Here is a 24,915-nt window from a genome sequence, read left to right on the forward strand (position 1 = left end):
GGATCAAAATTTGTGAGGAAGAAGCCTTGGATAGACTAATGCAATTAAAGTTGACAAGGCATGCTGACTGGATGAAGTACATCCAAGAAGTTTGAAGGAAGTGAGGGTTGAAATTGTGGACCTGATATTTCAGTCTTTCCTGGACTCTGGGGAGGTGGCAGAAGCCTGGAGAATTACCAACATTACAATCTTGTTCAAAAAAGGTTGTAAAGATAATTCCAGCAATTGCAGTCCAGTTAATTCAGCTTGCGTATTGGGGAAAATTTTGGCAGCAATTATTCACAGCAGAGTCAGTAGTTACATGGAAAAAACATGGGTTATTTAGGAAGAGTTGGCATGGATTTCTAGAGGGAAATCTTGTTTAACTAATTAGCTGGAGATTTTGAAGAAGTAACAGAAAGCATTGATGAGAGTAACACTTGTGATTATGTGGATTTTCAGAAGGCTTTTGATATAGTGCTCCACAACAGACTTGTGAGGAATGTTCCTGGTCATGGTAGAAATGTGGATGTGAAATTGGCTGAGTGATAAAACACAGAGCGATGACCAATGATACTTTGCAGTCTTGAGAAATCTCTCCAGGGATTGGTATTTGGGACCCTTCCTTTTCCTGATATACAATAATAATCAGGATTTTTGTGTGCAGGGGACAATTTCCACATTTGCAGAAGACACTAAACTTGGAAGAATTGTGAACTGTGAGGAAGATAGCATGGAACTCAAAGGATGTTGACAAGTCGGTGGAATGGGTGGACAGGTGGCAGACGAAGTATAATGCAGAGCAGTGAGAGATGATGGATTTTGGTTGGAAGAACATTGACAGAAACTACAAAATATTGAGTCCAATTCTGAAGGGGGTGCAGAAACAGGGATCTGGGTGCATATGTGTATTGATCATTTAAAGGTGGCAGAACAGATAGAGGGAGTAGTAAATAAAAGCATGCAGTGTTATTAACTGCTTTATTAATATGGGGATAAAATATAATAGCAAGGAGTTGAAAGTGATCTTAAAATTGTGCAAAATACTTGTTAGACCTCAGCTGGAATATTGTGTACAAATGTGGGTGCCACATCACAGGGAGGATGTGAATGAATTGCATTGAGTGTAGAAGTGATTCGAAAATTAAGCTTTGAGGATAGATTGAAGCTAGGACCGTTCTCCCTGGACAAAAGGAAGCTGAGAGGAGATTGAAGTTCTCAAAATCATGAACGAGCTAGATAGGGTGAGGCTATTCTTCGAGTAAAAAAATGAGGTCTGCAGATGCTGGAGATCACAGCTGCAAATGTGTTGCTGGTCAAAGCACAGCAGGCCAGGCAGCATCTCAGGAATAGAGAATTCGACGTTTCGAGCATAAGCCCTTCATCAGGAATAAGAGAGAGAGAGCCAAGCAGGCTAAGATAAAAGGTAGGGAGGAGGGACTAGGGGGAGGGGCGATGGAGGTGGGATAGGTGGAAGGAGGTCAAGGTGAGGGTGATAGGCCGGAGTGGGGTGGGGGCGGAGAGGTCAGGAGGAGGATTGCAGGTTAGGAGGGCGGTGCTGAGTTGAGGGAACCGACTGAGACAAGGTGGGGGGAGGGGAAATGAGGAAACTGGAGAAATCTGAATTCATACCTTGTGGTTGGAGGGTTCCCAGGCGGAAGATGAGGCGCTCCTCCTCCAGCCGTCGTGTAGTTGTGTTCTGCCGGTGGAGGAGTCCAAGGACCTGCATGTCCTCGGTGGAGTGGGAGGGGGAGTTAAAGTGTTGAGCCACGGGGTGATTGGGTTGGTTGGTTCGGGCGGCCCGGAGGTGTTCTCTGAAGCGTTCCGCAAGTAAGCGGCCTGTCTCACCAATATAGAGGAGGCCACATCGGGTGCAGCGGATGCAATAGATGATGTGTGTGGAGGTACAGGTGAACTTGTGGCGGATATGGAAGGATCCCTTGGGGCCTTGGAGGGAAGTGAGTGTGGAGGTGTGGGCGCAAGTTTTACATTTCCTGCGGTTGCAGGGGAAGGTGCCGGGGGTGGAGGTTGGGTTGGTGGGGGGTGTGGATCTGACGAGGGAGTCACGAAGGGAGTGGTCCTTGCGGAACGCTGATAGGGGAGGGGAGGGAAATATATCCTTGGTGGTGGGGTCCGTTTGGAGGTGGCGGAAATGGCGGCGGATGATACGTTGTATGCGGAGGTTGGTGGGGTGGTAGGTGAGAACCAGTGGGGTTCTGTCTTGGTGGCGGTTGGAGGAGCGGGGCTCAAAGGCGGAGGAGCGGGAAGTGGAGGAGATGCGGTGGAGGGCATCGTCGATCACGTCTGGGGGGAATCTGCGGTCCTTGAAGAAGGAGGCCATCTGGGCTGTGCGGTGTTGGAATTGACCCTCCTGGGAGCAGATGCGGCGGAGACGAAGGAATTGGGAATATAGGATGGCGTTTTTACAGGGGGCAGGGTGGGAGGAGGTGTAGTCCAGGTAGCTGTGGGAGTCAGTCGGTTTATAATAGATGTCTGTGTTGAGTCGGTCGCCCGAGATAGAAATGGAAAGGTCTAGGAAGGGGAGGGAGGAGTCTGAGACAGTCCAGGTGAATTTCAGGTCGGGATGGAAGGTGTTAGTAAAGTTGATGAACTGTTCAACCTCCTCGTGGGAGCACGAGGCAGCGCTGATACAGTCATCGATGTAGCGGAGGAAAAGGTGGGGGGTGGTGCCAGTGTAGTTGCGGAAGATGGACTGTTCCACATATCCTACGAAGAGGCAGGCATAGCTGGGGCCCATGCCGCACCGCCCGTTTCTACCTCCTGCCCAAAATCCACAAACCTGCCTGCCCCGGCCGACCCATTGTCTCAGCCTGCTCCTGCCCCACCGAACTCATCTCCCAATACCTCGACACGGTCCTCTCCCCTTTAGTCCAAGAACTCCCCACCTACGTTCGGGACACCACCCACGCCCTCCACCTCCTCCAGGATTTTCGCTTCCCCGGTCCCCAACGCCTTATTTTCACTATGGACATCCAGTCCCTGTACACCTCCATCCCCCATCACGAAGGACTCAAAGCCCTCCGCTTCTTCCTTTCCCGCCGCACCAACCAGTACCCTTCCACTGACACCCTCCTTTGACTGACTGAACTGGTCCTCACCCTGAATAACTTCTCTTTTCAATCCTCCCACTTCCTCCAAACTAAAGGAGTTGCCATGGGCACCCGCATGGGCCCCAGCTATGCCTGCCTCTTCGTAGGATATGTGGAACAGTCCATCTTCCGCAACTACACTGGCACCACCCCCCACCTTTTCCTCCGCTACATCGATGACTGTATCAGCGCTGCCTCGTGCTCCCACGAGGAGGTTGAACAGTTCATCAACTTTACTAACACCTTCCATCCCGACCTGAAATTCACCTGGACTGTCTCAGACTCCTCCCTCCCCTTCCTAGACCTTTCCATTTCTATCTCGGGCGACCGACTCAACACAGACATCTATTATAAACCGACTGACTCCCACAGCTACCTGGACTACACCTCCTCCCACCCTGCCCCCTGTAAAAACGCCATCCCATATTCCCAATTCCTTCGTCTCCGCCGCATCTGCTCCCAGGAGGGTCAATTCCAACACCGCACAGCCCAGATGGCCTCCTTCTTCAAGGACCGCAGATTCCCCCCAGACGTGATCGACGATGCCCTCCACCGCATCTCCTCCACTTCCCGCTCCTCCGCCCTTGAGCCCCGCTCCTCCAACCGCCACCAAGACAGAACCCCACTGGTTCTCACCTACCACCCCACCAACCTCCGCATACAACGTATCATCCGCTGCCATTTCCGCCACCTCCAAACGGACCCCACCACCAAGGATATATTTCCCTCCCCTCCCCTATCAGCGTTCCGCAAGGACCACTCCCTTCGTGACTCCCTCGTCAGATCCACACCCCCCACCAACCCAACCTCCACCCCCGGCACCTTCCCCTGCAACCGCAGGAAATGTAAAACTTGCGCCCACACCTCCACACTCACTTCCCTCCAAGGCCCCAAGGGATCCTTCCATATCCGCCACAAGTTCACCTGTACCTCCACACACATCATCTATTGCATCCGCTGCACCCGATGTGGCCTCCTCTATATTGGTGAGACAGGCCGCTTACTTGCGGAACGCTTCAGAGAACACCTCCGGGCCGCCCGAACCAACCAACCCAATCACCCTGTGGCTCAACACTTTAACTCCCCCTCCCACTCCACCGAGGACATGCAGGTCCTTGGACTCCTCCACCGGCAGAACACAACTACACGACGGCTGGAGGAGGAGCGCCTCATCTTCCGCCTGGGAACCCTCCAACCACAAGGTATGAATTCAGATTTCTCCAGCTTCCTCATTTCCCCTCCTCCCACCTTGTCTCAGTCGGTTCCCTCAACTCAGCACCGCCCTCCTAACCTGCAATCCTCCTCCTGACCTCTCCGCCCCCACCCCACTCCGGCCTATCACCCTCACCTTGACCTCCTTCCACCTATCCCACCTCCATCGCCCCTCCCCCTAGTCCCTCCTCCCTACCTTTTATCTTAGCCTGCTTGGCTCTCTCTCTCTTATTCCTGATGAAGGGCTTATGCTCGAAACGTCGAATTCTCTATTCCTGAGATGCTGCCTGGCCTGCTGTGCTTTGACCAGCAACACATTTGCAGGGTGAGGCTATTTCCACTTGTAAAAGAACCATTAAAGAGAGGGCGTATATTTAAAGTGATGTGCAAATGAAGCAAGGGTAATGTGAGAAACAGTGACGAGTTAGGGTATGGAATGCACTGCCTTGAAATATTGTGAAGGCAGATTCCATTGGGGTATTCAAGAGGGCATTAGATGATTTGCTTTTGGATTGTGATCCTTTTGTAGGGTTAAGGCAGAGGTTGGCAGTTGATAATTGAACCAGTGCAGTTGCAGTGGTCTGAAGAGCCTTGTTCTGCCCTGAAATAATTGAGATTCTGAATGTAGTACTCTTCGCTCCAGCTCTACACTTCCCAGCTTATCACTCTTAGGCAGGGTGAAGTTCTTGAGCCGTTACATTAGAACCTTAATTAAAAAAGAGCTCATAGCGCCTTCACCTCAACTCCAGAAGAGTGTATGCGCCATTACCCTCAGGTGAATTAGCAGTCTTGCACTGGTAATTTTAAACTGTTACAGTGAGTGACACTCCAGTTTAGAAAGTATTGACTGTTCTGTGCTGTAGTGCTGTATTCATGAGAATGTTGGTTGGAGTTGCCAAATCCATTTTACTGTGGAGGTTTATGTCACCAGAAAGAGCTAATTTCTGACTGGCTTCCAGAAATGGAAGAATGACATGCTTGCCCAAACTCTCTTGCTGAGTAAGGTACTGTGGGTAAAGTCTTTCAGTGAAAATTGCTTTGTGCTGGAGCATTTTGTATTTAAAGTACTTCATCTAAAGTGTGCCACTGCCAGTCAGACCTTGCAGAATGCTTATATTTGTAACCTGTTGTTTTTTGACCATCTACAGCATATTATATGGCCCAGGTTCTAATGTGCTGAATGTCAAGAAACTACCAAAGCAGCTAAGAAGTCTGTTCACAAAGTGTTTCAATTTACTGTGGTTTAGCTGACTGTACTTGTCCCTCTGTGGTTGTTGTGCTGGTTTGACTAAATATTTTATTGTGGACAGATCTCTGTGTCACCGGGAAGCAGTGTAAGCACTTTGACTGCAGTGACTGGTTTGAGTAACAGCTCTGCTAATGAGACTGGATCATCAAGGTAGGCAATTGATATTACTTACTCAAAAGTATAAGTGTCCATTTCAGAGCATATGTAATTCTGCTTAATTTCGCTAGTTTTATTTCTGGATTCTTTTTCATTTCCATGTTAAATGCTGAGGAGGATTTGAACTGGTCAATCTGTCTTATTTGCCATTTGAATTACCTTGATTGACAATGGTTACATGGTCACCATTGGGCCAGCTTTTCTTCCAGACTTCCATTGTTTTCTCCCATCTACTGTGTGGGATTCGAGCTCCTGTCCCCAGAATATTAAACTGGGGTTCTGTATTACTAGCCCTGAGATATTGCCACTGTGATACCACCTCTCCATTAATGAGTATAGCTTCCAGTCACACAAATGTACATGCTTTTGGCTTGATTGTCCAGTCCTAATAACAAATGATGTTCAACTACAGGGTCACATCTAATACTGGACATGGTTGCAAGGTTTGCAAACGGTTGGGTCTGGTTTTGCTGTATCTTGCTTGTTGTGAACAACTATGATGATGTACTGTTGATATGAATTGTCAGTGTTTTGGACATGTGCCTACATAACTGGCTTGGCATTGGTGCTGAAATTCACATACAAATCATTTACTGGTTAGTCTGATGAAACATCTTTTTGGCTTGATGGCAATATCTCCGTCACGGTGAACACCGTTTATCTAACTCTTAGGCAGATGTGGGGCTGTGTCAAGTTTCCTTAACACTGTACTTACGACTGCATAGTTTTTTTTATACTGGGGAATGAATGAGCTTTGACATGAACTCATACGAGTTTTCAAAGTAATGAATGGGATTGATGAAGTTGATCCTGAAATTCAGACTGCGTTAAAGTAGAGCCATAATTTTAAGAATTGAGTAAAAGATTTTAAACAATCGGTACTGTCATAGACATTTAGTTGTTGTTCAATCAAATAATACTTGTGTCTAAGAGACAATTGTAGATGTTTTTCCATAAGTAGAGAATTTCGGGGTTAATGAAACAATACCAGTTTTGGATGTTGATTGACAAAATAAGATAGCAATGTTGGTCCAAGTGTTTCTTTGTTTTGATCATAGTTTCTTTTGTTAATGACCAAAGTTTACAGTATAAAGTTGATTCAGTTGGATGTATAAACAAAAAGTATTGGTAATATGTTGTCAGTCATGCTATTCAGTGGCACTTGACCTGGCAAAAAACTGCTCACCAATACTCAATTTTGATTCTAGCAAGGCCACTCAGTTTCAGATCTTGTTATAGACCATATCCAAGCATGGACCAAAGAACTGAATGCCAAAGAAAACATAGAGGCGCAGAAACAGGCCAAATCGTCTATGCCGAACAGGTTTCCTCAACTGAACTAGTTCCATTTGCCTGTATTTGGCCTGTATTCCTTTTAAATCTTTCCTACTCATGTACCTGTCCAAACGTCTTTTATCTGTTGTAATTGTACTTGCCTCTACCACTTCCTCTGACATCTCATTGCATATATTCATCACCTCCAGTGTGAGAAAGGTGCCCCTCAAGTCCCTTTCAAATCTTTCACCTCTCAACTTAAACCTATTCCCTCTAGTTTTGGACTTCCCTAGTATGGCTGGTCACTTTATCAATGCCCCTCATGATTTTATAAACCTCTATAAGGTCATCCCTTAGCCTCCTATGCTCCAGGGAAAAAATGCTAGCCTATCAAGTCTCTCGTTATAACTCAAGCCTTCAAATCTCGGTAACATCCCTGTAAATCTTTTTTTGCATCCTTTCCAATTTAATAATATCCTTCCAGTAGCAGGGTAGCCTGAATTGTACACAATATTCCTAATATCTTGTATAACTGTAACATGACGTCCCAAGTCCAGTACTCAGTCCTTTGATGAAGGCAGAGCTTGCTGTCTGCTTGTGATACCACTTCCAAGGAACTATGTATCTGCATCCCAGGGTTTGACAACACGCCCACGTCTGTACCATTAACTTTAGAAGTCCTGTCCTGTTTGTCTTATCAAAATTTCACACCTCACATTTATCTGAATTAAACTCCCATCTGCCATTCCTCAGTCCAAAGGAAGTAAATCCACCACCCTCTGTCTCCTACTGTCAAGCCAATTTTATATCCAGTTTGCTTGCTTTTCCTGGATCCCATGTGATCTAGCCAGTCTACCATGCAGTATCTTGTAAAGGCCTTGCTTAAGTCCATGTGGACAATACTTATCTCATTGCCCTCATCTATTAATCTTGGTCATCTCTTCAAAAACTCAATCAAATTTGAGAGAATATCCCATGGACAAAGCCATCCCGAATCAATCATTGTCTTTCCAAATGATTGCAGATCCTGTCTCTCAGAATCCCCTCATGTTCATAATTTTGAATAAGATCACCTCTTGATCTTCTCTGTTCCAATGAGATGTAGTTCAATGTCTTTTTTCTTTCCTTGTATCTAGAATCCTTCATTCTTGGTATCATTCCAATAAATCTTTGTCAGCTACGCTTGACAAAGTTATGCTGACTGCCATTTGCCTTAACCTCACACTTGATAACTTGGATGCCTCTTACTAGGACCAGATCCAGCATAGGGTCCTCCCTAGTAGGACTGGAAATGTACTGCTCCAGAAAGTTCTCTTGCCCACTTTTTTGCAGGAATTTCTCGCCTTTCATGCCCCATATTCTACTTTTCTTTCCTAGCCTCCCCAAGGGTGATTGAAATCACAACCCTGCTTGTCCTGCAGATTTCCATAATCTGCCTACAGATGCTGTCTTCCATGTCCTCCCCACTAAATGTGGAGATCTGTAACAAATACCCAATAAGGTCACTGCTCCATTTTTGTTTCTCACCTCCAACCATATAGATTCTAATTCAGGAACTGTATCTTGTTTAAGGGCAATGATGCTATCTTTGATGAAGACTGTTCTATCCCTTCCCCTGTTACCCACCCTGTTTATACCAGATGTCTTTTAACCTGTGATGTTAAGTATCTATTCCTGTTCTGGCTTGAACTGTGTTTTGGTCAATGCTGCTATGTCATATGCCCCAGTCCACTTTCTGCTTCTAGTTCTCCAGTTTTGTCAACTGTATGCTGTGCATTTAGATTAGATTACCTACAGTATGGAAACAGGCTCTTTGGCCCAACAAGCCCATACTGACCCTCCGAAGAGTAACCCAACCAGACCCATTCCCCATATTTACCTCAGGCTAATGCACCTAACACTATGGGCAATTTAGCATGGCCAATTCACCTGACCTGCATATCTTTGGATTTTGGGAGGAAACCAGAGCACCTGGAGGAAACCCAAGCAGACATGGGGGAGAATGTGCAAACTCCACACAGACAGTTGCCCGAGGCGGGAATTGAACCCAGGTCCCTGGCGCTGTGAGGCAGCAGCGCTAACCACTGAACCACCGTGTCGCCGACATAAGCACAATTTAACTGCCCGTATCTCTTTATTGTGCCAATGGAAGGCGATTTTTTTTTTATTATTTGTTCACTGTCAACACTGAAGCCTTCCCTCACCTCCTTTTCCCCATTCACCATCCTCTCTCTTTTGTACTCTGTAGTACTTTGAAAGCTGGCTCATTTGTCCTCTCCACCACGCACATGTGCTGCAGGACACCCCCCCCCCCCCCCCCCCAGCAAACACACGCATGTATACTGTTCCGCCTGGAGTTGTTGGTTTCCACATGAATCACCACCATTCATCTGTTCTTTTTGTTTATCCATTTGTTGTGTTATGTCCTGAACCTTTGTGCCGGGAGGCAATAGACTATATGAGGTTCACAATCTTGGCTGTAAACTGGAGAGTCTATCCCTTGAACTATTGAGTCATGCATTGCTACTCCCTTATTAATCTGCCTACCAGCCTCTCTCACTTCCCAGAATAGCCTCAGGCACCATGCAGGTGTGGTTTTCCCTCAAATCATCCACCATTGACTTAGTTTCACTAAAGAAGCATCTAAAATTTCATACCTGTTAGACAGCTCCAAGGAGACCTGGGTTTCCTGGACCACTGTCATCTTTCCTTTTGGAAAATGGTCACTCGCTCGTATGCCATCTTTATGCTCCTTGTTTGCCTATCATATTGTGAAGTGACCATTCTTTGATCCAGAAACCTCGCTCTTCCTTGTATCGTGTGTAGTGAGGAGAATCGCTGTTCCAAATCAACTACATGTTGTTCAAGGGCTGCTACCTTCTAGCTCTTCATGCAGATGTGACTCGCCTGGATGTCTTTGTGTATTCAAAATCACCTATATTTTATATGCCTCATACATCTCAAGCTTTCCCAGATCCCATGCATTTTTACTGGTCAAGCCGATGCATGCTGCTGAGGTTCTGCTGTTTCTAAGCTGCAAACAATTTACGAACAGCCTCGCTCTCTTTTTGGTTCGAGGTGGAGGAATCTATTGAATGGTACTATTTCAATGGCTATTTGAAAATCCATCTGAACCATATCAAATCCCAACAAGATTTTTTTAAAAAGGGATTTTCATTTGAGATGTGTGTGTCACTGACAGGGCCAGCATTCGTTAGCCCCCCTAATTTCCATTAAACTGAATGGCTTCCCAGGCTATTTTGGAGAGTCTGTTCAGAGTCAACCACATTGCTGTGGTTCTGAAGTCACATACAAGTCAGACCTGTAAGACTGATTTCCTTCCCTAAAGAATATTTGTAAACCAGATGGGTTCTACAACTATTAAGGATCGTTTTCGTGGTCCCAATGCTGAGACCAGTTTTATTTTCCAGATTTATTGATTGAATTTAAATTCCTTTGCTTTTAGTATGGATTTATGGGGGATTTTGAATCCATATTCCCAACATATTAGCCTGAGCTTCTGGATTAGTAATCCAGTGAATTTACAGTATGCAACCATCTCCCCAATATACAAGTATATCACATCACTGATTGCAAAAATATGCACATCATGGTTCCTAAAGTTTGCTGCTTATTTAGGGTAGTCAAGATGTAATCAGTACTTTTAAATTTCCAGTCGTTGATTACAATATGTAGAGTCAAGGGATTCTGTGCAGACTAGAAAGAAGGGTGCACTGAAATAATTTAAAAGTGTATTTCGAGATCTCCTTGAGACATTGGTGAAAAATATTCATCGGTTGTTTTCTAGAGGGGAATAATATTTTCAGATCGGTTGGAGAAAAGAATTTTTACCTTACAAACTTGACTTGTGCAGTTAAATCTCTTAACAAGTGCTGCAGTTCTTTATCATAGTTTCCATTTTTAGAGGGCGACTTCAAGATACTTGAATACATAAAGCATCAAAAATGAATGTTTGCGTTTACATTTGCTCATAAATTATATTCACAATTTGTGCTGCATTCAGATCGAAAGTGTTTTCTCAGATTCTTTTGTGTGGTATATTTGCATGGCATGATTCCTTTAAGATTGCTATATGGTGATACACACATGCACTCTAATGGTGGTGTTTGATATGCAATGGCTCTTCACGGTTTAGAAGCAGTATTGTTTGGATCTACTGTTCAAAGTTAAATGCTGTACAATCTTTCAATAAGTTGTTACTTTTGTATTCTCAGTTTGTAAATTGAGAATAAATACTAACTCCAAATAGTTGAAAAATGTCATGCCTTGCTCAGTGAGAGACCCTGGCCCTGAAAAGCAAATTTTGCATAGACCAGTCCAGACTTCAAGTTCTCGTTCTGTTCTCATGACTTCCGTCAATCATGGATACCCATTGGAATTGGTGTTAAAGCTGAAGTTAGGTTCCTTGGCTATTTGCTTGCTAGGAAAAAACAAATGTGCAAGTTGAAATTCTGCATTGTTCATGTGCAGCACTTGCAAATTAAAACACATTACTAATTATCTAAGAAATACAGTGCAACATACAGTATTTTTAAGAAAGATTTCACTCATCTATATTTTTAGATTGATCAGGCTGTATATACTGGCAGAAGTTGATTGCTGCAGAGAGCTGAGTCTCAGTACTACTGCACCAACTAATGCCAACCATGAGATGGAGATGTTTCTTGCCAGTTTAGAACACAAGCCAAGGGAATGGAGCACTTGAAAACTGATCTCAGCCCCTAAAGGCAAGATCAAAGTGTTGGAAGCAAGCCCTGTGTCCTTGACAACAAAAATACCTCTGATCTTAAGTTTTTCTGACATCATATGACTCTGGCACATGATGACACACGACCATGTTAACACAGTTGTTACGATGTAATTTGAAGTAACGGGCCATAAAAGTACATTTATATTCAAAACAAAACGCCGTTAACTGGCAACATAAAGCAATAAATATCTGTGCAAAGTTGAATTTCATCTTTGTGATGATTGTATATGTTTTCAAAATTTTTCCCATTGATAATTTAGCTTTACCTTAAATCCACTCTGAAAAGTTAAAAACATACAGGACATTTGTTTGTTACTTGTTTGTTTACTGTTTGAGAGAATTCTGCAATGTGATTAGTAGCTTAGCTTACTTGACAGTGTCACTCTGGCTAGATACCAGTGATTTCCCAAATCCAATTGCTAACATACTAGGAAATTAACAAATTTTGCAGATTTGTCTTAGATACCTTTGTGTGTAGTATTCTTCGAGGTCAACAGTGAGCACTATATTTTCTGCACTGGCAGTTAAATTTGGGCATCTGAATTATTTCAGGAGCAGTGGAATTAAGATTTTTTTCATGCTGTTACTTTTCTTAATTTACATTTGTATTTAACAAAGAAATTTATAGTTTCACTAGAAGTTGTAATTCTCAGAAGTTTTTTCTTTTGGAACCAAACTTACCAAAAATTGGAAGGCATTGGTGGATGTCTGGTATCGCCAAGATTTTATAATTGTGCATATTTTAAAATTTGTACATTGTACTATAAATGATTTGAAATATGTTATTATTTCTGGAATTTGCTTTGGCAGTTAGGCTTTCATACTCCAGAAACTGTATATTAATTTAGCTCTTTATACATTTTTGTTTTAGACCTGCTGAAGACTTGTGTCTAAGCCCAAAGGTCACATTGGAAAATGTCAATCTCAGTAATAACACAAGTAATACTGTCCAAGCTAGTCCCAGAAACAACTCTGTGCAACTTATTCCAGGGCTCTCTGAGCAGCTATCTACAAAACCTCTCCAGGTATGCTCACTACAGCAAATCTTTCTGTTTAAAAAGTGTTGTCATGTATTGATCTTCATAGAAGTAAAACATTTTGTTGGCTAATGGGGTGGGGAGTGTGAATATTGTACAGCATAGTTTGGAACTCAAACTGCTATACTGATACTAGTGTCAAGAGTATAAAGGTAAGAAAGTATATACATAGAGAATTTTAGAACATAAAAATGCCAAGTAAAATTTTGCATTATCAAAGTAGCTTCCATGGAGTTAGCAATATGTTTCTGTTGATGCATAATGCCATTAGAAGCAAATGTTAAGGTGGTTGACTTAATGGACTGAAATATCAATAACCGTTAAGCTAAAAGGGCAGTGTGGACAAAAATGGTCACCTTGTAATTTACACCCATCACTATATCTGTAGTCAAAATTCCTCAGGATATTCTGTTTTTCAGTAATTCTGGCCAACCTATTCCTTTTGCTCCTTTATTGACAGCTCAGTGATCAGCCATAAAAGCCTAAACACAGGAATTTCCTGTCTAAATGTTAGTTTTTCTTACTTTTCCCATCTGCATTCAAATTGTCCTTTAAGTCTTCTGCCTTGACTTTTAGTCACTTCACCTAAAATCCCCTGTTGCATCGCTATAAATGCATGCTGTTCTGCAAATTCTTGATGTTATGTTTTTCTTTGTGGTAATCTCTCAACATTTTGGTACTAGCTTTCTAGATGGTGCTTGTGTGGAACAACTCCTTGTCTACTTCATCCTGTACAAGAAGAAAAGATATCTATAACTATACTTTGGTATTTTACTGATGGCACAGATGTCAATCTTTGCTGTCATTATTGTATAAAACTGACTAACTTTTCTTGTCCCCAAGTACAGAATTAAATGTGGAAATCTTGATGTTTCTAGCAATAATGCCTTGTTGCTGCATAGGGGATACACTGATGTATATATCATATAGTAATCCCTACAGCATGGAAAGAGGCATTCTGGTCTGTGCCAGTTCTACAAAGAGCATCCCACCCAGACTCAGCCCCCTACTGTTTTCCCATGACCCCGCATTTACCATGGCCTGTCCATCTTTTGTAGATTTGGCAGCTGATGGAATATGGACTGCAACTTTTTATGCACCATTCTTCATGTAAAAATTGAAAAATCTAAATCTTAGGTTGTGCAAAAACTTACACAATCTATCTAATCCTGAAGAATTTATTTAGAAGCCAAGTGATTTATTATTTTCACTTTATGATAATTCTGTACAGTGTTTTTTTTTGTTTAAGATTTCAACAGCATCATAAATTCCATGTTTATCTCTTAACCTTTTAGAAACTAAAGGTTTAAAAAGTGGAGGTTAACTGGTGTTTATTACTTTCTAGTTTGCTATCTATGAAAATTTGTGAACCTGACTAGATGCTCAGCTTGCATAATGCCTTTACTGTTCCAAGATGCCAGGAATCTGACATTACACAGTTAACTTTCTCTACTAGAACACCATGCCACACAGCCTGCTAAATAATTGTGAGCACCGTTCTTTGAAGTCAGCAGCTTACGCTGACCATTCACGACTGATCAAAATCTAGATCATTTTACCTCGTGTCTTGAGTTTCCCAGCTCTTCAAATATAGTGAACTACTTAGAAATATATTGATTTGTGCAGGAAACGTTGGCAGCCAGCCAGGCATTAGTTGAAGAAAAATATTATCTTGGATACTGGAAAGCATTCCTTGATCAATGAACAATACCATATAATTGTTCATTTGAATTGACATGATCACTCATTTTAATATAGTATCTGAAGGATGATGTCTCTTAATAGTGCTGCACTCCTTTGTGTACAGCACAGAAATAACTTGTGTTGAGGTTTTGTGGTAGGGTTTAAATTTGCAGCTTGGCTACAAACAGGGTTCCACAGCTGAATTCAGTCTGTTTAAGTAGAGCTGATCACACTAAAGTAAGATTCGATGTCTTCTCATACTTAATTTGAATATAACTGATATTTTACCCCCTCTGTAAGGTTGTTGGTGCTAACTCTTCGCTTCCTTTGGAGCTTCAGTCTGTGGATCCTCTTTGTGTGCCTCAGAGTTCCCCAACGCGGGAACGTTCTCCTGATGTCATCTCCTCAGCCTCCACAGCATTGTCGCAGGACATTCCTGAAATTGCCTCAGAAACCCTCCAGCGTGCATTTTCAAGCTCTGTACTACCCACTGAAGTCCTGGAACCTACCCATCATATGGACAGCATGGCTTCAGCTGCCTCTGCACTGCATCTGTTATCCCCAAGAAGTAGACCTAACTCAGAACATAGTCATCACTCTCTAGATATGCCTCAGGTGGAGGTGGAGCGGCTGAGTACTCCGTCACTCTTAGAAACTGTTTTATCTCAAGAGAATACAGCAGCAGACAATGTTGTTAGCCAACCTTGGCCAGCAGCACCTGACATTACCCGTGAAACTCGTAATAGCATCAATGAGAGGTATGATCAAATATTTTTGTTTCACGTGTAAATCAATTAATGTGTTAGCTATTTAAAATAAGTCATCTGATCAAGTTTGCATTGAGATTTGTTCTTCAGCTTCACTTTCTTCTGCTGTTGTGCTGTTTTGATGTTTTATGCTGTGTAACGTTTCTTGGATGCGACTTGAAAAATAATTTTTTTGTTGGGTCTCTGCAAGTCCAGTTTTGTAACATCTAAGAGGCAACTGTTGGCTTATGGATTTTTGTAAAGTTTGTTTATTTGCAAACTGGATTGGATTAGGACATGGTCATCTGAGATAAGGCACATGTCATCCCCTTGATCCCCTTCCCATAGCACTGTAACGGAAAAATTATTAACAATATGTATCTTTATAAATTCTGAAAGGAGATGAGCATGAACTTCAGCTGCAAATAAAATTTCACCTGGAAGACTTCATATTTGCTGCTTATGTGGTGAAACATGAAATTCTTTACTTTGCTCATAAGAATAGAGAGATTGAAACTTCTAAATGCTCATGTCCAGAGAGACTTGGGCGTGCTCGACAAGGAATGTAAAAAGTTAGCATGCAGGTGTAGCAAACAGTTAGATAGGCAAATCGCATGTTTGCCTTTATTGCAGAATGATTGAAGTACAGGAATAAAGAACAGTTGTTACAAGGCTTTCATGAGAACACTATGCAGGTTTAATTCCCATATTTAAGGAAGAATATATTTAAATTGGAGGCATTATAGCAGTGGTTCATTAAATTTGTACCTTGGATGAGATGGTTGTGCTATGATGTGTAATTGTGCTGGGAATCTAGTTATGGGTATGATATTGCTGCATTCAAAGGCTTGTGAATGTTAAGAATTTTCTAGGTTAATATGACATTCTACATTATTGATCTAGATGAAGGAACAGAGGGCATTCTGGCTAAGTTTGCAGATGACCTAAAGATAGGTAGAGGGATAGTTAGCATTGAGGGGGCAGGGGCTGCAGAAGGATTTGGGCAGGTTAGGAGAATGGGCAAAGAAGTGGCAGATGGAATACAACGTGGGAAAGTGAGGTCATACCCTTTGGTAGGAAGAATAAGGCATGGATTATTTTCTAAATGGAGCGAAAATTCAGAAGTCTGAACTTCAAAGAGACTTGGGAGTTCTCGTCCAGGATTCTCACCAGGTAAACTTGCAGGTTGAGTCAGTAGTTAGGAAGGCAAATGCAATGATGATATTTATTTTGAGAGTACTTGAATGTAAAAGCATTGATGTATCTCTGACGTTCAGTGAGGCTCTGGTCAGACAACATTTGGAGTATTGTGTGCAGTTTTGGGCCTCGTATCTCAGAAAGGATGTACTGGCCTTGGAGCATGTTCAGAAGAGGTTTGTGAGAATGGTACCAGGAATGAAAAGCTTAACATATGAGGAATGTTTGAGGACTCTGGGTCAATGCTGAATGGAGTTTCGAAGGATGAGGGGGATCCAATTGAATTGTGCAGAATACTGATAGGCCTGGACAGAGTAGATGTTCGGAAGAAGTTTCCATTGGTAGGAAAGAGTAGGACCCAAGTGCACAGTCTTAGAGTAAAAGGAAGACCTTTGAGAACGGAGATAATGAGAAACTTCTTCAGCCAGACAATGGTGAATCTATGAAATTCTTTTCCACAGAAGGTAATGAGTATATTTAAGACTGAGATAAATAGGTTTGAGTATCAAGGGGATCAATGATTACGGGTAGAAAGTAAGAGAATGGGGTGGAGAAACTTATCAGTCATGATTGAAAGCGGAGCAGACTCGATGGGCTGAATGGCCTGATATTTTCTTCTACGTCTTATGGACATGTGTATGTGATCATATAAATTAAGAGCAGGTTTTTTGGCCCTTTAAACCTGCACTTGAAGATCTTTTTCCTAAACTTTTCTGCAGCTTTACCCTTTGATTCCATCTGAAATATATTCACTGATTCTCTCTCCACTGTTGTTTATTGAAGAGAATTTCACAGGACAAAAACCCCATCAATGGAAAAGTTCCAATCCAACCTGTTCAACCATTCCTCATAAGACAGTTCCTTCATGCCAGGACGTCATGAATGAACCTGTTCTATATTGCTTCCAAAGCTATTACTGTATCATATTTTTCAAACAAGGAGACCAAAATTGTGTATGTACTCCAGATGTGGTCTCACCAGGACCCTATACAATTGTAACAAAGCTTCCCTACTTCCTATGCTAGAAACCTTGTTTCATTTACCTTCCTCATCACTTCATTTACCTGCATGCTAACTTTGTGTGATTTATGTACCAGAACACATTGATCTTATTGTATATCAGAGTGCTGCAGTCTTTCTCCATTTAAACAAAAATGTTTTTTCTGTTCTTAACTTAGTCGTTAATTTTGCATTATCCCATATTTCTTGCTTGCTAATTATTTATCCACTCACTTAACCCATCTAAATCTCTTTGTAAACTCTCTGTCCTGCTCACAATTTACTTTCTTACCTATCTCTGTGTCATCTGTCATTTGTAGCACCCATATGCTCATTGCATCATTCAAATCATTTATAAGGATTGTAAATAATCGAGGTCCCCCCATTGATCCTGTGGCATTCGATTGGTTAGAAGTTGCCAACCTGGGTCTGGATCTGTGTGGGATGCTCTTCAGAGGGTTAGAGGGACTTCATGGGCTGAACAGCCTCCTTCTGCACTGGAAGGATTCTTGGATTCTCTGATTCTCTGAATCATCTCAGCCTCAGGATATCACTGCAGTAGTTGTTGTGGATTGTGTCCAAGGCCCAACCATTTTCAATTTCTTCATCAATGACTTTCCCTTCATCGTAAGGTCAGAAGTGGTGATGTTTCCTGATGATTGCATAATGTTTGGCATCATTCACTACACCTCAGATACCGAGCAGTCTATATCCGTAAGCAGTGACACCTGGTCAACATGCAGACTTGGACTGCTGAGTGACAAGTAACATTTGTGCCACTCCATGACCATCTCCAACAAGGGCGAATCTAGTCCTTGCCCCAGATGTTCAGTGGCATTACTGTTGCTCACTCTCTTATGAATATCCTGGGGTTACATTTACCGGAAGCTAAGTTGTACCAGCCATGTTGTACAATCAACTGCTGCAAGATCAGGTCAAAGGCTAGGAATTCTGTGGTGAGAAGCTTATAGATTAGATTAGATTACTTAGTTTGGAAACAGGTCCTTTGGCCCAACAAGTCCACACTGACCCTCTGAAGAGCAACCCACCCAGACCCATTTTACTACATTTACCCCTTCACCTAACACTATGGGCAATTTAGCATGGCCAGTTCACCTAACCTGCACATTTTTGGACTGTGGGAGGAAACCGGAGCACCTGGAGGAAACCCACGCAGACATGGGGAGAATGTGCAAACTCCACACAGACAGTTGCCCGAGGCGGGAATTGAACCCTGGTCTCTGGCACTGTGAGGCAGCAGTGCTACCCACTGAGCCACCGTACTGCCCTATCTCTGTCTCCTTGGAGCTTGACTATCATCTGCAAAGCACAAGTCACAAGTGTGATGGAATATTGTCCACTGCCTGGGTAAGTATAATTCCAAAGCGCACAATCTTGAAATAACTAAATATATTGGTCCTTGGGGGAAGTCAACCCTCTTACTCACCTCCTTTAGCTTGGTATAAAGTGCAGTGATTTTTTTTTTAAATCTTAGAGGCAGAAAAATCTAGCTTTTGTGTATGCGCATCATCGTGATATAAACTTAGTGTGCTGATCGTAATTGACAATGGTTGGATTAAATGTGGAAGTTGTTAGAATCTGAAATTTAGCCTCTGCCACAATTAACTTCATGGTTTGTCTTACAGTAAACTTTCAGTTTCAGCATACTATATTTTGCAAATAGGGTATAAAAGAGCATCTTCTGTTTCATAAGGATTTAGGAGAAATGCATTTCAGTGTTGATCCAGTTCATGATTTATGTGTGCAAAATCTAAACTAATCTTTCACAACAGAAACATTTTCTTCAAAGAAAATAAACCTATTAAATTGTGTGATTGAAGAGTGTGTTCTAATGTTAAAGTAAACTAATTAAGCACGTTCAGAATTAATTACATGTTGTTTAAGATTTTGGATGAGCTGAATTCTGTAATTTCGTTGAATGATCTGAACTGTTGTCTCTGGAAGACTCTTTGCTTTTAATTGCTAAAATGGACTGTTGCAAAAGTTTATTTACTGTTGTTTTGCTTTCAAGTTCCAGAGAAGATATGCAGGAGAAACATAAGAACTCGGCCTTTCACAGGCATCCATACCAGTTGCACCAGCATGATAGCCAGGATGCGAGTGCTGAACAGAGGTAATGCACACCCATGTTGGGAATCAGTAAAAATATTGTGACCTCCTAACTTAATGAATAAAATCCATCATTTGTAGTCCATAAAGAACTAGTTTAAGTTTCAGACCTACTTGGCAACTAAACATGCCACTTTTAATAACCAGTGGCGGTGGAGTGGAGAGAGAATTTGGACAGAGGAGCAGTGCTATTGCTTGACCAGGAAACTAAATACATAGCGGTGTGAGGAAGTAAGCTCATAGAAATTTAATTAACTTAGTAGAATTTCAGTGGAAAAAGTACGATCCATCTTACTTCAAGACATATCATATTATGGACTGCCAATAGCAGATATAGAATAGCTATTAAAATGGAATGGTTGTGCTTATGATTTTAAAATAAAACAATGAGAAGTAGGAATAATAAAACATGGTGTATGTCCTTGAAATTCATATTCCATTTTCTTTATTATTACAGTGACCATGATGATGAAGTAGCAAGTCTTGCTTCCACATCATGTAGCTTTGGTTCAAAGTCAGCTTCTCATAGACTTCCAGTTAAAGATTGGAAATCAAAGACATCGCCTCGATCTTCTCCCAAACTGAGAAGAAAGAGTAAAAAGGACGATGGGTAAGAATTTTTCTATTTGCCTAATGACGAATGTATGCAGCAAGACCTAGAAAACTGTCAAGCTCATAAATTGGCAGGTAACATTCCTAACATGAGTGCGAGGCAATGAACGTCTTTATTTGACATTCAATTGTATTGTCATAACTGAGCCCTTGAGTCATAGAGATATACAGCATGGAAACAGACGCTTTGGTCCAACTCATCCATGCTGACCAGATATCCGAACCTAATCTAGTCCCACCTGCTAGCACCCGGCCCATATCCCTCCAAACCCTTCCTATCCATATACCAATGCAGATGCCTTTTAAATGTTACAATTATACTGGCCTCCACCACTTCCTCTGGCAGCTCATTCCATACATGTACCACCCTCTTTGTGAAAAAGTTGTCCCTTACGTCTCTTATATCTTTCCCCTCTCACCCTAAACCTATGCCTTCTAGTTCCTTCCCACTATCAACATCCTGGATGTGGAAAGGAAGTTGGTCAGGGGGAGGAAGCACTCTGACATACTGTGGCTGAAAGAAAAGACTGAAAATTCTACAGTTTGTAGCCACCAAGGCCCAAGAGAGGAGTGTGACTGGATTGTTTGATGGATGAACCCATCGGTGCATCTTTACTAGCACCTTCCAGAGCTGCGGCGTCCATTGCCTAGGAGGACAAGCAAAGCAGATGCCTGGGAATACCACCACTGCTGTTCGAAACCAGCCACACCTGAAAAACAATCCAATATGACTTGAAATTAAAGTGTAGTTTCTTCCCTGCTGCTGGATCAAAATCCAGAAACTTATTCCCCAAAAGGATCATTGTATACCTGCACCAGAAGTACTGCAGTGGTTCAAGAAGAGAGCAATAAATACTGGCCTAACTAGCAATGCCCCTGTCCCATTAAAAGAGTCTTAAGAAAATGCCACTGTACGCAACAGAAGATGAACTTGTTGCTGTGGTTCGTACTTTGTTATTTTAAAATAAGTTGACCATTCTTATGTTTTCATAATGCATATTATTGACTACCAAATCCCAAAGCAAAATTTAATAAGATAAGAAATTAGTATTTTGGCTGCCTGATTGTGAGGTTGTTTGTTGCAAGTTGGACTCTGAAAGTACACCATTCAAGAAAATTAAAGGGTGTTTCAAGCGCTTAAGACTGCGTCCTGGAAAATCATGTGAATTTTAAATACAGATGGAAGTGGGATTTTGTAAAGCATAAACATTAACACAGAACTTTTAGGGTGAATGGCCTGTTTTGTGCTGTTCTGTATTTCTGGAGTTGTTCACAGTTATTATATTGTATAAAAAGTAATGGGACATTAAACATTATTGACTGTGAAGTATACCTGTTCAAATATCTCCACAACTTGAAAAAGTAAACAGTAAATTGTATTTATTGCCACATTGCAATAACTATTAGAATGTTAGCATGACTATTAAGTGTATTTTAGATATGATGTGCTTTTTGACAACTTTATGTAAAGTACTAAATATATTGACAAGATTTTCTATTTTACATCATAGGATAGACTGTTATGATTTAGACTGATATTTGAAGCATGTATTTAGGTTTCATTACTTTAATTTTTTGTACATTTATTATAGAAGTTAACCAACAGATTTATGCCAACTGCCCCATAATGTAATTGTCCAAAATGTAAAATGTATTCTAATGACAAATCACATTAATCACAATTTATGGTTTATCAAGGAGCATTAAATAATAGCAAAATACTGCAGATGCTGAAAATCTGAAGTGAGCACTGAAAATGCTGGTTAAGCTTAGCAGATCAGGCAGTAGTTGTAGAAATACAAATAGAGTTACTATTACAACTCTGATATGGCTCTTCAAAGTAGATTAAGTATAGTGGGTTTGCAATTAAATCATGACATTCCAGTCATTGTGAAATAGAGACTGTGCACAGTATTGATAATGCACAAATAAATTGGCAAAAGAACAACATGAATAATTTCAACCATGAACTATGAAGATTTACTTTCATTACTTCCAGCATTGATAAGCATACCTCTGTCTATCAAAGACTGACTGTCTGAAATTTAGAGTGAACTCACTCATGTTTGTGCCCAATAACTTACTTCAAATGATGATCACTACTGTAAGACAGGAAAACAGACTAGCCCTTTGCAAGTCAAGATCCCACATTTAAAAAGATAAAATATAATCTGTTTACTGGCATTGGATGAAGGATAAATATTGATCAAGACACTGAAAGTATGCCCCATGTTGTTCTTGAATGTTGTAATGGAATCTTTTGCATTCACCTGAGATAAAAGATGAATCTGTGTTTAATCTGAAAGATGAAAGCTCAGATAGTGCAGCACACCCTCAGTTCTGCACTAAAATGTGAACCTAAATTATGTGCACACATTTGTGGTGGGGCACTTCAACTGAATCATAGAACCCCTACCTTGTGGAAGCTGGTCTTTCAGTCCACTGAGTCCACACCGACCATTTGAAGAGCATTTTCCCAGACCCACCATCCCTGAATTTCCCATGGCTAATGCACCTTGCCTGCACATCCCTGAACAATATGGGCATTTTAGCTTGACTGATACACCCAATCAGTACATCTTTGGACTGTGGGAGGAAATCGGAGGAAGCCCACACACAATTAGGAGAATCTGAAAACTCCATACAGGGAGTTGCCGGAGGGTAGAGTTGAACCTGGGTCCCTGGTGCTGTGAGACAGCAGTGCTAAGCACTAAGCCATCGTGCCACCCCAACTTTTTGAGTCTGAATCAATGGATCAGAAATGTTACCAACAGTCATAAATGCCTTTTCCACTGCTTAATTTGGACGCACTGCTATGTAAATATTAATTATCTCTTGGTCAGAATGTCCCTCAGCTAAGCATTTCTATTCATTACAGTGCTTTTCTAGGAAGCTCGACTTTTAAATAAAATAGCAAGATGTTAATGTTACCTAATTATTTACATGGCCTGTTTTTGTTAAAAAGAGAAAATTTATATTTCATTTGATGACTCATTTAATCAAGCTAGCTCTGTCACATGCACCAGGTTGTTTCTTTGTTCTGGGAGCCAACCTCAGCTAGTGTCCAGATTTGGTACTAAATTGGTGTAATGCTTTACTTTCCTCGCTGCTATCCATGAATCCTGTTGTAAAATAGATCGGAGTGTGAGTGTTGGTTGAGAATAGGATCAAGTTGGCTTTTTGTTGATTGTTCAAAATCGCACGCACTTAAACCTTTGATTAGCAGGTTTGGATTTATTGATTTGAACTAATAAGTTTTGAAAATAAATTTTAAATGTAATGTATTCTTGTATTTCTTTTGCTTTGTTCAGGGAGACAGCACAATCCCCACGGTTAGAACAACAGGTTAGTATATGCAGAAATTTCAATTATGTATTGTTTCCATTTAATTGTATTCAATTTGCACTTAATGAATATTCAATAGCTTAAAATAAGCAAAACGGACAAAATGTAAATTTATTGCTAAAATCGTTGGATTCAATTGATTTCAGCTATGCATTAGGAATTTGTTGACCTCTTTGGAATTATTAAATCTGATTTTATCAAATTTCTCTGTGGGAGGAGCTGAGATTTCAGAAGTGCACTTGATCTGATGAAAATTTATGTAGTTTGGCAGCTTTTAGGAATGGGGGATTTACACCTGACGGTTGAACAATATTTAGTTCAAACTGAAATCATAATAAATCTTGGTATGAGTGTACAAGTTAACAGCCTATCTATTCTGCTTTGCCATTCAGCAAGATCACAGCTGATCAAAGTGTAGACCTTAACTTTGCATTCTTGCCTACCCCATCAACCATTGACTGTTTTGTTAGTCAATCTACCTATATCTTTGTTATGAGTATTACATGGTCTTGCCTCAATTGCTCCTTGGGGAAGAAAGTTTCAAATACTTGTCATGCTTAGAGAAACAAATATCTCCTTATCTCCGTCTTAAATGGGGAGACACTTTTTAAATTTTGTTCCATAGTTGTAATGTCTCTCACAAGGGGAAGCATTCAACCTGACAAATTCTTTCAATATCTTAATTATTTCAGTAAAATCATCCTTCAATTAATTACATTCTGGCACCACTTGCAAATTTTGGAGCTCCCTTGTAAATTAACTATTTTCATAAGAGTGTACAAAACTAATTATAAATCCAAATTTTGCAACTGGCGCTAGAATGTAACTAATCAAAAATTGTGCAATAGTGATTTTTAAAAAATTGCTTAGCCTATGTTTGTGCTGGATTATAAAATAGAGATCTTAAGATGGATCGGCTTTTTGCTTTCTCTGAATAGGGAGAACTAATTTTACATATTGGCCAATGAAGTTAGATAATATGAGATCTACAGTATATTAGTTAACATGTCATCATTCTGCTGTACTTCCACTGATGAGCTTTTCAACGTGGTACAGCTTGGTGGATGGATGAGTGACATGACCTGAGCAGACCAAAATATTGCTATACAGGAACAAAGCAAAGTCTAATAGAGTACCTTACTTTACCTCCTTTTTACACATTTTAAACATTGCTACAAGAAGGCAAATGCTAAAAACCCAAAGAACTGCAGGTGCTGGAAATCAAACGAAAACTGAAATTGTTGGAAAACTCAGCAGGGCTGGCAACTTCTGTCAAGCGAAAGCAAAGTTAATGTTCCACATCGTGTGACCTTGAAGAAGGGTCACTGGACCTGAAATGTTAACCTTGCTTTCTCTCTGCAAGTGTTGCCAGACTTGCTGAGATTTTCCAGCAATTTCTGTTGTTGTTAAGCAT

The 24,915-nt window shown here is 41.2% G+C and overlaps 1 protein-coding gene across 3 annotated transcripts in view; it reads left to right on the forward strand.

The window, feature by feature from the left end:
* Positions 1–24,915, forward strand: part of edc4 (enhancer of mRNA decapping 4) — a 112,363-nt gene that overhangs the window by 50,702 nt on the left and 36,746 nt on the right. For all 3 annotated transcript variants that reach the window (XM_060838175.1, XM_060838176.1, XM_060838177.1), the window contains exons 16-21: positions 5,612–5,700; positions 12,624–12,777; positions 14,773–15,230; positions 19,447–19,548; positions 20,002–20,154; positions 23,468–23,501. In XM_060838175.1, coding sequence (XP_060694158.1) covers positions 5,612–5,700; positions 12,624–12,777; positions 14,773–15,230; positions 19,447–19,548; positions 20,002–20,154; positions 23,468–23,501 — 990 coding nt within the window. The remainder of the gene's footprint in view (positions 1–5,611; positions 5,701–12,623; positions 12,778–14,772; positions 15,231–19,446; positions 19,549–20,001; positions 20,155–23,467; positions 23,502–24,915) is intronic.

Source organism: Hemiscyllium ocellatum, chromosome 17 (assembly GCF_020745735.1).
Source record: "Hemiscyllium ocellatum isolate sHemOce1 chromosome 17, sHemOce1.pat.X.cur, whole genome shotgun sequence".
In the NCBI taxonomy this organism is placed as follows: Eukaryota; Metazoa; Chordata; class Chondrichthyes; order Orectolobiformes; family Hemiscylliidae; genus Hemiscyllium; species Hemiscyllium ocellatum.